Raw genomic sequence first — 13,216 nt, forward strand, 5'->3', positions numbered from 1 at the left:
CTGGAATGGGCTACAAGACCATTGCAAAGCAGCTTGGTGAGAAGGTGACAACAGTTGGTGGGATTATTTGCAAATGGAAGAAACACAAAAGAACTGTCAATCTCCCTCGGCATGGGGCTCCATGCAAGATCTCACCTCGTGGAGTTGCAATGATTATGAGAACGGTAAGGAATCAGCCCAGAACTACACGGGAGGATCTTGTCAATGATCTCAAGGCAGCTGGGACCATAGTCACCAAGAAAACAATTGGTAACACACTACGCCGTGAAGGACTGAAATCCTGCAGCGCCCGCAAGGTCCCCCTGTTCAAGAAAGCACATATACATGCCCGTCTGAAGTTTGCCAATGAACATCTGAATGATTCAGAGGACAACTGGGTGAAAGTGTTGTGGTCAGATGAGACGAAAATGGAGCTCTTTGGCATCAACTCAACTCGCCGTGTTTGAAGGAGGAGGAATGCTGCCTATGACCCCAAGAACACCATCCCCACCGTCAAACATGGAAGTGGAAACATTATGCTTTGGGGGTGTTTTTCTGCTAAGGGGACATGACAACTTCACCGCATCAAAGGGACGATGGACGGGGCCATGTACCGTCAAATCTTGGGTGAGAACCTCCTTCCCTCAGCCAGGGCATTGAAAATGGGTCGTGGATGGGTATTCCAGCATGACAATGACCCAAAACACACGGCCAAGGCAACAAAGGAGTGGCTCAAGAAAAAGCACATTAAGGTCCTGGAGTGGCCTAGCCAGTCTCCAGACCTAAATCCCATAGAAAATCTGTGGAGGGAGCTGAAGGTTCGAGTTGCCAAACGTCAGCCTCGAAACCTTAATGACTTGGAGAAGATCTGCAAAGAGGAGTGGGACAAAATCCCTCCTGAGATGTGTGCAAACCTGGTGGCCAACTACAAGAAACGTCTGACCTCTGTGATTGCCAACAAGGGTTTTGCCACCAAGTACTAAGTCATGTTTTGCAGAGGGGTCAAATACTTATTTCCCTCATTAAAATGCAAATCAATTTATAACATTTTTGACATGCGTTTTTCTGGACTTTTTTGTTGTTGTTCTGTCTCTCACTGTTCAAATAAACCTACCATTAAAATTATAGACTGATCATTTCTTTGTCAGTGGGCAAACGTACAAAATCAGCAGGGGATCAAATACTTTTTCCCTCACTGTACTTGTGGTCAGAATGCAACAAAAAACATACTCTGATAATATATGCATTGTCTTTGAAACTGAATGGCCCACACCAGAGACATCTTTCTTTTGAGCCTCGTCTCAAAACGGTGTTAGACCAGAGGACGCCAAAAGAGACGAGGCTCAAAAGAAAGCTGTCTCTGGTGTGGACCAATCAATTTCAAAGACAATGCATATATTATCAGAGTACGTTTTTTGTTTGCATTCTGACCACAAGTATTGTGGTTAATGCAGACATGATTCCTTGTAAAAGGTTTCAGTTTGGTGTTTTAACATCTTAACACCTGTTTTGTTGCCAAAGAAAGGGGAAAACCTATTGTCATTTTTGGTACTGGAAAAGGTCACAATGACTGATGTTCAAACACCAAATATAAACCTTTTTGCAAGGAATCGTCTCTGCATCAACCACACGTAGAACATGCAAACAGACATGCTCTGATAATATGATGCATTGTCTTTGAAACTGTCAACCGTATGGGTTGACAGCTATGAGAGAACACTGCTTACAATATTGCAATCGTGGGGGGTCATTGCCGGATTAAGCCAGTGCGGGGCCTGTAGCATATGTTATAAAGAGGCCCTAAATCAAAACAAACACACAAATATTAACACACATTTCTAACTTGGATAGTAAAGTAATTGTATTTTTTCATTTGCTATACAGACCGATAATACGGCAAATCGCTAACCTTAAACACCCAGTCGTTCATAAAAGTTGAAGGCAGTATAGTACTACAGTAATAGAGCAAGTGCAGAATCGCTGAACCGGAATTGAGAGCTTGAAAGCATTTAGCTTGAAAGTGCGGGGCCCGTAGCTACTACTACATATGTAGCCACTTTTGCTACGAGGATAATCCGGCACTGGGCGGTGTGGGATGAGTCGATGTTGGGTGGAGGAGGGCGCGACGTGACCCGCGTTGACCCCAAACCCACTCCGCCCGCACCACCCAGACGCGTCCGCTAGCTCCGCTACATTTGTGTCATTACATCATCCGGCACGCATGCGCACTGGGGCGCCCCTGGCAGTGTGTGTCTGTGTGGCGAGAGGGCTCCGCACGTGCGGAGGAAGAGGAAGGAGCGGGAGCGACGGGGTCCGCCCGGGTCCCGGCAGTGAAGCCGAGCCGGGCTGGGGAGGTCGCAGGCCTTCGGACTCGGTGACCCCGGCCTTCGGACTCGGTGACCCCCGGCCTTCGGACTCGGTGACCCCGGGGGTCGCCACGCGGGGGCCACTTCCTCCGCCTCGACTACCGGACCCTTGCTCCCTTGCTCCCCCGCGATCCGGCGTCGGCCTCGCTCTCTCCAGTCGTCGTCGTCTGCTGCTGCTGCTGCAAGCCGAGCTCCGGTCTCGCAGGCGGTGAGGAGGCGGTGAGGTATGATGCGTGTGAGCGAGGGTGGAGATCTGCAGGGGTGATGCGGAGGGGGCTGAAGGGGTGGGACCGTGCGATCCCGTTGTTGTAGTTATCATCATCATCAGCCATGATCAATCCGCTGCTGCAATCGACGCCCTCCTCAAGCCGTCGTAATGTATCACGATCCGGCGATGCAAACGATCCGCCTACGCGCGTGCTGATTTGTTGGACTGTAGAGTACAGTAACAAATATATGTTACGGGCGTGTGTGTGTGTTAATAATTAACACGGATTTGGGTGATTTTTGTAAAGACGAGCGAACGAGCCTGGGTCCATGTTAATACAGCGTCGCTGTGAAGACGCCTCACATCAATGGTGGAACCTCCTCCTTGACTCCTCCTTGACGTCTCCTCCTCCTCGTCGTTTCTCGTTTCTTTGTTTCCCGAGCAAGGCGAGGCGGCGTTGCGGGGAGTTCTATTTTCGTTCTCTCCAGGGGTTATTCCCGAAGCTGCCATCTCTCTGTCCTGTTGTCGTGTTCCATCAGCTCGCCAACCCATTTGGCACGGTTGGCTACGTACGGCGCGAAAGAAGTTCGATACGTACGTAAACAATGTCGGCCTGCCATCCATCATCACCGGCCGTTGTCTTATCCACTGCTGGATGAAGGAAGGCCTCCCGTATGCAGTCGCCCGTCCCTCACGGTTCAGTGCTGTTGCTGCTGGACGTCTCCTGCACATTGGTCGACTACCTTGTTAACGGCTGTTGTGTGGAGTATTCATGTGGGATGCTTGTGTGCGCGAAGAGACAGATATTTTGTTTGTCTCAATACGTTTGCTTTTTTGTTTCCCAAAAGGCACTCGGTTACCTGCTGTGACATGCATAGGAAACGTTGACATTAACAGAGAAAATTAAACAAAAGCTGCAAAGTGTGCACAACAACATGGAGAGGGTTCACGCTTGGAATTAGACACGGGAAGTGGAACACATGGATTTAGAGAACATACGCAAGTTAGACTCATCATATTGATTATTAAGAAAGGTGTGTGGACTTGGACAGGACGCGCTACGAGAAGGGATTGATGGCCGGTGTATTGAGGGGATTGAGTAGCAGCCGGGGGACAGAACACGCACGAGAGGCTGTCCGCCGCGATGAAATCGGTTCTTGTGCAGGTGTTTGATGGAATTGTTACATCAAAGGTTCGTGAGAGATGGGAGGGGGCTTGGGGAGGTCTTCATCCAGAAGTGGATTGATCATGGTTGACAATGTTGATTATACCTGCTTTTTTTTTGTCGGGCAGCAGTGATGCGGCGAACGTGAGGAGGAAATGGTCTGGTGAGAGAGTCTGCCGAGTACTGAGTACCAAGGTGAGAACCCAGTGGTAGGTTTGGGTTATGGATGGAGTTGTACTGATTAATCAATTAAACATCGTTTCGTATGCTCGCGGTACATGCATCGAATCATAAGTGTCTACATCGACTATTGCAATTGTGTATGCAAATTCAATGAACAGGGATAACGTGCAACAGTTTAAATGAGATGGTATGTAGAAAACTACTAACGTTTTTATTCAATTGTAGGTCTGAAATGTGATAATTTATTGCATCAGAGAAGTGCAAATCATTGCTTGATAACTCATTCGGCCAACGCAGTGGTGGGGAGCCTATGGCATGCGACGTCATTTACTACAATGTCATTTCCTACAACCTGCGGCCACATGCGACCTGCCACTTAGAACCAGCCCACAAATTATATTTATCCAAAGCCTATATTTGCTTGGCTAGTGCGCTGCACAATGTAACAATTAGCTCTTCCTCCCTTTTACAACTTATTACTTAGCTTTTCACTTTTGGTGTTCGCAGCTCCACGGGCGTGCATGTTGGAACGACGGTGGCACCCATCGGCACAGGAGGAGGAGGAAAATCATACGGCAGAGATGGCGGGCAGAGCGGAGCAAGGGGAGTCCGAGCGGCCGGCATTGGCGAAGCAACATCAGCCAAAGGAGAAGCGGCGGGCAGCGCACAAAAGCGAGGTTTCAAGTCGCGACGTGCCCAGTGGCACCGATGGGGAGAGCGCCAGCACGAGCAGCACTGCCGAGAAGCGCAAGCGCCGCAAGAAAAGGGAGCCGCGGCCCGAGTCGGTTATCATCTTCCGCACGGAGGAGAAGGAGAACGGCGACGAGAATGTGCAGGTGACGGCGACTTCTTGATGTTTGAACTGCCATTCGCGAAGGATTGCCACTTCCGTGTTGCTTATTTTAGTACGTCACCGTTTGCTTATGACCACAATCACCCTGATTATACCCAATTTTGTTGTATTTTGGAAGCTAAGGAGAGCTGAGCCGAGACAGCATTTGGATGGGCAACCAACACGCATAAAACAGGTGTTGTAGGCCACTGTGGGACTACGTTGGGGGCAGCAGAGGATAGTGCAGCAATATCAATCAGATTGTAAATGTGGCTTTGCTCTCCAAAACACCGGTGCGGTAGTAACAAATTGGCATGTTCTGTTTACGTGACGAACCTACTAATTGACTGTGTTGGATGGTGGCGGGTTTAACGACACATTTATATATTTACGCGATCTAACCCAAAAAAACCTGAATTATGGAATATCAATTACTGTACTTCTATACTCTCCACGTTCACCACTGAAGTATATTAACCATTAACGTAACTTGTCATTCTGAAGAAAAAAAAACTCCATCGTCATTTACATGGAGTACATCTTGAAGTGCCAGAACAAAGGATATTTGGGATAATTATTCGGCAAGGAAGTGATTTCAGACTAAATACAATGTTCAAAAACAATGCATGATAGATAACATACATTAATTAAATTAAACAAAATTGAAAATCTGAACTCTGCTTGAGATCACTCTTCCATTTGTCCTCAATGTTGCTTTGACATGCTACATGACTGTAACAAAGGGACGTACGTCCGCCTGCATCACAGGAGCAGAGCGGCAGGGCCGAGGTGGAGGACGTGTGCTTGGAATCCGCGGGAGAAACTCGTCACTTCCCCCCGGCGCTTGTCCCCGGCGCCCCGTGGGACCGCGCCGACGGCCACTATGTGACGCTGACAGGCACCATCACGCGCGGCAAGAAGAAAGGCCAGCTCGTCGACATCCACCTGAGCCTTACCGAAAAGGAGCTGCTCGAGCTGGGCTGTGGACCTCCCCAGGCGCCGGTCACAGGCAGCGGTGGCAGCGGCACAAACGCCCCGACGACAACGCCAGCTCAGACGCACGGGGTCGAACGGAACAGGTGCCACTCGCGCTGCCGGTGCGGCTTGAACCACGGGCCACACGCCAGCCTGTGGAGCCTGCTGTGCCTGCCGTTCGCCTTTGTCGCATCGCTGGTCGTGGCCTTCTACTACGGCACCATCACCTGGTACAACGTCTTCCTCGTGTACAATGAGCAGCGAACCTTCTGGCACAAGGTCACGCTGTGCCCGCTGCTGATGCTGCTCTACCCTCTGCTCATTGCGGTGACGAGTCTCTCGCTGGCGGCATACGCGGCCGTGGCGCAGCTGTCATGGTCCTTCACGGCCTGGTGGGGGGCCGTCAGCGACCCCGAGAAGGGCTTCTTTGGTTGGCTGTGCTCGCACCTCGGCCTGGAGGAGTGCGCTCCCTACAGCATCGTGGAGCTCATCGAGTCCGGCGCGGCACCGTCCGGCCACGGTGGCGGCGGTGGCGACGATAGCGACGTGGACAGTGGCGCCGTGCGGAGGCCGTTCGCTCAAGGCATTCAAATGTCTTCCGTGTGAAAACGCGCTTGCACACGTGACCAAATGGAACATCTGCATAGGTTTTTTGCGGTTGTGCTGTACAGCTCTCTAGTGTGGTTTCGGGTTGTCTACCGCGTGCCGTTCGGCATGATGTCCGACCTCTCACTCAGTGTCTTGTGAGCCTCTTTAGAAACTCAACTGAGCTCACCTCTAACTTAAATTGAAGATTCTCCAGTTTCAGTTAAGCTCAGGTTGTGGGTGGATCGGAGTGAAATGTCGGACATCTTGCTGAACAAAACATGGTATGACCCCTAGAATGCACATTGGACAGCAAATTGAATATATTTACAAATGTGTGTGATGCAAGGTTCTCACGTGTTTTTTAAAATACTAAACTAAGAAATACTATTGGGGAAAAAGAAACGCCCTAAGTTCTTTAATCCATTGTTAATGACAGTCATGTTTTAACGATCTGTAGTGTCATATAGCCTAATTTTAATCGCTTGTGGGCGAGTGTTAAGTATCTGGCAGGGCCTCTCGTCAAGTGGCGCTTGTACGTGTTTTCCAATTGCTCTTTCAAGTGAAGTTAACTCCCAGCACAAGCGACAGGTACATCCTCCCAGCGTGAACTACTGTCGATTCGCGCAGATGAAGCTAACTAATGCTAATGCCGTGTGTGATGAGTGTTCTGCACAGGGCTGTATTGATCTCTTTTTTTATGAACTTCTAATCAACAAAACAGGGTCCTGTTTATGAAGTAGGAGCTGTTGCAATATTTATAACCCTAAACCCTTTTAAAACGACCTTTAAACAGGATGAAAAGAAATGTTTTCTAAATATGGAACATTTTTGTAATCAAAGGCAACAAATTTGATATTTATACCTTAATGCGGTGCTTTGGAACTCGCTTTTTTAAATTAAATTTTACAGAAATATTGTTGACACATTAAAGTGTACAGCCTTATGTTCAAATTGTACCCAGATATGACTACTATGTTTTGTGACTCGCGCTGTGAAGTGCGTTTGTTTTGTTGACGTCATGGGCGCCGCGATCCTGCGAATTCTCTTGTGGTTTGCAGTACCAATGTGGTCATTGTCCTCGGTGCGTCACCCAAGAGCTTGTTTGTAATCTATTCACACTTTGTGATTGTGCCAAAAATGCACGTTATCAGTATATTACCGCATACAAATTACCACCGTTTTCTCTCGCGGTACAGCGTGCAAGCGCTGAGATACCTCCCGACAAAAAAAAACAAAGCAATCGTAGTTAATTCTCGAGTCGTCTTCTATTGTAAAAAAATACGAGAGCAAGTGTTCTGCGTAATGACGTCAGAGTAAATTACAATACCTGGCATTCGGTTTGTTTAGAAAAATTGCAGCTGCGTTGTCAACGGTGGATTCTGGATCTTACACCCAAAGGCTTTTTAAGACTTATGGTGCTGTGCAATACACCGATTGCATTTTTTTCGTAAGCTTCTCTACACAAGCCGACTAGAGGTCCTAATTGGAAAAATCCAGGTTGTAATTGAAGTCGCATGGGACGGGCATACACGAGGATGAAGTGAATTAGTATGGTGTAATGCCCTCATTTTATTTAACAGGCTGTGTGCACGAGTTGATGAATGGACCCAAGTACCGCGTCACCTCGCCCCCCAATGCTTGGAGTTAGCATGGCCTTTTTTGGCTTTCGTGTCGTGAGCGTGCTGTCTTCATTACATCAGTGTCTCCTGAGTTGAGTTACGCACAGGTGTCTGTTTTAATGACCCAACTGTCGGTTTCTAGTATTCCTTATGTGCGTTCTGTTTACAGTGCAATGTGAACCAATAAAATAAATATTTGTTGACATACCTAATTATTGTACAGTACTTGTGCTTGATATGAATATATGTATGTAATCTATATACACTGAATCTGTGAAATTTTACCAATCCATATATTAATAGATTATTGAATGGAATAAGGAACCAAATCATGGCAATTTTTCAAACCAATGGAAAGTGTAATCGTTCACGCTTAGTTTATCATCAGCTATGGACAATACATTGCTCAACGAAGGCCTTTCCAAGCCATCCCCATCTCTCGCAATTCTGTGATATAGTCCACCTTGCACCTGCGCACGACCTGATTTCGTAGCTCATCTCGGCGAACGCCCGTTTATATGCATTCCATTCCTTGGCTGCCACTCCGTCATTGTTACTGACTTTCCACTGTCATTCCTTCTCGCAACTTTACCAGTCACCTTTTTATACACGTTAATTTAGATGAAGCAATTATTTAGTTTTTAAACCTGTGAGCAGTATTGTAGGACATTTCTAGCCATGACTTTTCAATACATTTTCCACTTGCCAAACCAGCTTTGTCTCAATTCAGGCAATCACGAAATCAGCATATTTTATCGTTCACAATTATAGTATAAGTTGCATTTTTATGTTAAATCCATGTATTTAAATCTTAACATTAGTGATATCCTAGCAGATGTTTCAGATGTCTTCTCAATCAATTATAGGGTTTTGGCACTCAACTATTGATTTCCCACAATCATTCCATGCTCTTGCTGGTCGGCCCCTTCCACAATGAGCCACCAACAATCCTCCATGAAATATGTCTCGAAACAATGTCCATCTCTATGTCTGATGTCATCAAATAATGTTTTTCTCGCAATAAAATGTGTCCTTCCTCAGATAAGCATTGGTGCAACACCCATGTCCATTGGCTACCTTTAAAAAATGGTGGATATTATGCATTCTCACGGCAGGTCCCAGGATATCCACATGACCACAAACATTACACTATACAATACAATTTGTATCCATTAAGCTTCTAAATGTGCCCCATCTCCAGACACAACGAATCAGAAGGACAGACCACAAATCAGAAGGAAGACACCTAGGGGGTTTGGAGGAGAGGAGGTTATTTCTTAAAACATTTTAAGATTTTCAATGAGGTGGTCGAGTGGTGGCACAGTGGTTAATGCACTGCAATCTTGAAATTTAATTTCGATTCCTAGTCCAATAAAATGTGGCGACTGATCGCTCGTATAGCCCTTGCCTCCTATAGTAACCCGTTCAGACCAGTGTGGTGAAGTATGGTCACATAAAACCCCACGACCTGATCGGCGTGGCAAGGCCTTCATCCAACAATGGATTGACAAAGGGCCGTACATTATTATATAGAGAGGCTGCAGGGGCCAAGAGAGAAGTCAACCAATAGCATGGTGAACTTCAGGAAAAAGATAAACATAGGGAAGAGAGAGCCAGCACCGTACCAGGTACAGGTGAGAGCAATTAAAGTGTGTACAGGTAAAGGTCATTGGGCCATTGCTGTAAAAATATGTTATCGGTACCACCCAGTGTGGCCAATGCTAACAATGATTTTCTTGAAGCATTTTATCTCTATCACAAATATATATGGTGACCGTGGCAGCTGCTTATGAGAAAAATGTCGAAGAAGGGTATCACACAGTACGTTTGACAGAGAGTATCGTTTTGGTTTGGAAATGCGATATTGAACATCTACAGGATATTAACGTAGAAATTAAGTATTTATATAACATATAGAATATACGCTAGCTTAAGATTGATACTTAAGCTAGCGTAAATGTGGATTAACTCTTCAACACACCGGTGGGCTGAAGTAGTGAATTATTTGTCTTTTGTCAACGTGACACTTTTTTTGCTGATTGGCCGTGTCGGGTGGTGGAGGGTTACGACACATTTATAAATAAACGCGATCTAACCCAAAAACCTTTATTATGAATAATATTGGTCGCGAAAGCCTACGTGTTAAACTGACTTTTTGTGAAGGCTACAACAGTATGTAAGTTTGTTTCGCACCGTATGTGGCCAACCGTGTTAATCGGAGGTGCGGGGGAAGGACACAGTCGTAGCATTTGCCACTCCGGGTGGAACCTACCAATCCCAATGGTTCATGAGCTGTAATGAGGAGAGTCATTATAATAACACTGACCAAATAAATGCACCTCCCTCTTTGGCGTGCACCACAGGCTACGAGAGATGTGTGGGCGAGGCGCTAAACCAGATGACACGATACTGATTACTGCTGGCCGCTCTCCGGATGACGTGATTGCTAAGCTCCAGGGTGATTTCAACAAACTACAACATCAGCTAGTTGCTCTTAAACTAGTCCTGAATACCTCCAAAACCAAGGTGCTATGCTTCTCACCGGGACTCAAGCAGGAAGTTATTTTTCCCCAATTACATTCCTTAAATAATGATCAAATAGAGCAAATCAAGATCTATAAGCATCTTGGGGTCATCCTGGCTTCAAAACTGAATTTTGAAGATCACATTGATGATATTGGTAAAAAGACAAAAATAAAAATTGGTTTTCTGTATCGACACAAGCACTGCTTCCCCCAAATGTTCCGTTTGGAATTGATATAAGCTACCATACTGCCTCTACTTGACTATGACATCGTGTATAAATCAGCCCCAAGTACTGTACTGAAGAAGCTTGATTCCATCTATCACTCTGCCTTAAGATTTGCATTGAACTGCCCATATAGGACTCACCACTGTGATCTCTACATTGGGTCAAACTTAACATCTCTTAATGTTCGACGGCTTGTGCACCAGATCTTATTTATTCACGATGTACTTACAAAAAAATCCGCAGACTACCTACTGGATCTCCTCTCTGTTTTAAAGAACAAATTTTACCTCAGATCTTCGCTCATTTACCAGCTTCACATTTCCTATTGCCGTACAAAAACCGAAAGGCCTTTGCTATTGATGCCCCCAGGGTCTGGAATACTATTGCCAATAAACTGCAACTTGAATCACTACCTATGAGATCTTCACTCAAAACTGCTCTGGAGGAGTTGTACACCCCTAGCTGTCACTGCTATTCAGTGGCCTAAAATAAAATGTTTCGCTCCGGCTGACCGCTGCAAAGTATTATCTGTATTTTGATTTAGTGTGCTTATCTTAAAGGTGCATTGAAAAATGTGATACTCCGACTGATGCTCCTGTTGTTGTGGAGTGACTCATGCAGCCAGCTATGGCTCTAAGGTTTGGTATTACATGTTATTTATGTAGTTTATTGTTAAAAATTCAGTCACAGTCCCTATGATCACTGTTACATTGCATTTATGTCTTTTATTTTGGTGATTTTGAAAAGTTTTTTGGTTTGGCCATGTTTTTGTTTATTGTAGTACGGATTTAGACTGGTGGCCTTAATCTTAGTTGTCTTGTGGTTGTTGTTGTTGTTTGACTTGCATCCCACTGGGATTTTTGCACACAGCGTTGGTGTACGGTGCTATTTCAGGAATATTTTGATGTTTTTTTTCCTGGATTTTCTGTTTGCACAGTCACATAATCACTTTAAGATGTTTTCTTGTTCATGTTTTTTGTTTGTTGCGGTTGCACCCGCTTCAAGAGCCGAATGGCTCACAGGGCTATACCAAATAAATGGAACTGAATGGAACTAAAATGGGGTCACGAACAAGCGGCTTTGTTTGTTACGGGGGAATGCCATTGTTCTGTCTAAATCTCTTACAATAATCTCTAACGCCAAGGCGCTTGGCTCACGATAATGCGGCCCCAATGTGAAAAGGCAACTCCTGGCCAAAGCGCCCACAGCCAGGATTGCAGGAAGAGGACAGCGCAACCCAGCTGCGGCGCGCGTTAAAACACGCGACAAACATTACCAGCCAACCCAATTCGACCAGCCATCAACCCAACCGGTCCTCAAGCCAACCGGCCCTCAATCCAACCAGCATTCAAATCAACAAGCATTCAACTCAACCAGCCCTCAACTCAACCAGCATTCAACTCCACTCGCCCTCAACTGAAGTAGCTCTCAACTCAAACAGCCCTCAATTAATCTAGTACTCAGGTCAGATTCCTCTAAACTTACGACTCGGCTAAGCACAAAATAAAATGTCCCCGTGAATTGTTTGATTTGTTTTGATCGTGAGAATATGTTTCCCCCTTTTTTTTCTAGCAACAAAACAGGTGTTGAAATGTCAAAACGCCAAACTGAAACCTTTTACAAGGAATCATGTCTGCATTAACCACAATACTTGTGGTCAGAACGCAAACAAAAATCATACTCTGATAATATATGCATTGTCTTTGAAACTGATTGGTCCACACCAGAGACAGCTTTCTTTTAAGCCTCGTCTCAAAACGGTGTTAGACCAGAGGACGCATCTGAGAATGTACCCAATCTACATCTGCTTTTTTATTTATTTAAAGTTATTTGATGTTAGTCGTATTATTTTCTGGTCCGCAGGAAAAGCCTGATGCGCTGCACCAATGAGCCACGACGAACCCCGCACGCACACGATGCAAATCATACCCGCCGCATCAAACACCGTAAGTGCATTCCACTTAGTTTGTCAATCTAAGCAAAATCCAATTTCCGCTTGCATGAATCACCCACTGTGGCGATTCATGCAATCAACCTGCAGACTGCATAACAGACGGAGCGTGTTATGTGGATGTTATACGAGAAACAGTGGAGCGACTTGATAGTTGTAAATAGAGCGTGGGAGAAAAGCAACAGAGGTGTAATCAGGAAGAGGATGTTGCGATGAGTGGGGACACGTGTGCAGGGTGGTGGTTGGACTATGTTACGAGACAAGCACTGGAGTGGCACCCAGAGGTCTGCGACCAAAGGAAGATCTGACGCCAGATTCTGGGTTTCGTGATGATGAGCCTGTAAGAGCATATCTGGGATGCATCGGATGTGAAAGATTCCAGGACGTTGATCAAAAATATGATGCTGTTTGACGACTTGAGTGGTGCGGTAAGGTGTGAGTACTGCCACCTCTGCCGAGACGTCTCGTGAGCGTGAAAGAGTAGGCCAAATATAATTTACAGGGGCTCAATATGGGTCTCTAGAGTGGCGGACCCTTCTACCAGCAGCGGCGCGAGCAAAGCAATTACATCATCATCATAATCATAAAAAAATGTGGT

At 46.0% G+C, this 13,216-nt stretch overlaps 1 protein-coding gene across 8 annotated transcripts; it reads left to right on the forward strand.

Annotated features, from left to right (window-relative positions):
• Nucleotides 1–2,197: 2,197 nt before the first annotated feature.
• Nucleotides 2,198–8,127, forward strand: TMEM169 (transmembrane protein 169). Of its 8 annotated transcripts, none has more exons than XM_032946013.2 (4): nt 2,198–2,569; nt 3,847–3,913; nt 4,409–4,737; nt 5,502–8,127. In XM_032946013.2, exons 3-4 carry the CDS (start codon nt 4,423–4,425, stop codon nt 6,312–6,314), a joined length of 1,128 nt encoding a protein of 375 aa, XP_032801904.1. In that variant the 5' UTR covers nt 2,198–2,569; nt 3,847–3,913; nt 4,409–4,422; the 3' UTR covers nt 6,315–8,127. The 8 variants fall into 8 exon arrangements, with proteins under 8 accessions (XP_032801904.1, XP_032801906.1, XP_032801910.1 ...); XM_032946015.2 differs by having other exon boundaries at nt 3,850–3,913; XM_032946019.2 differs by having other exon boundaries at nt 2,198–2,564; nt 3,850–3,913.
• The last annotated feature ends 5,089 nt before the right edge of the window (nt 8,128–13,216 follow it).

This window comes from Petromyzon marinus, chromosome 4 (assembly GCF_048934315.1).
Source record: "Petromyzon marinus isolate PM22_M1 ecotype Great Lakes invasive population chromosome 4, UKy_Petmar_22M1.pri1.0, whole genome shotgun sequence".
NCBI lineage: Eukaryota > Metazoa > Chordata > Hyperoartia > Petromyzontiformes > Petromyzontidae > Petromyzon > Petromyzon marinus.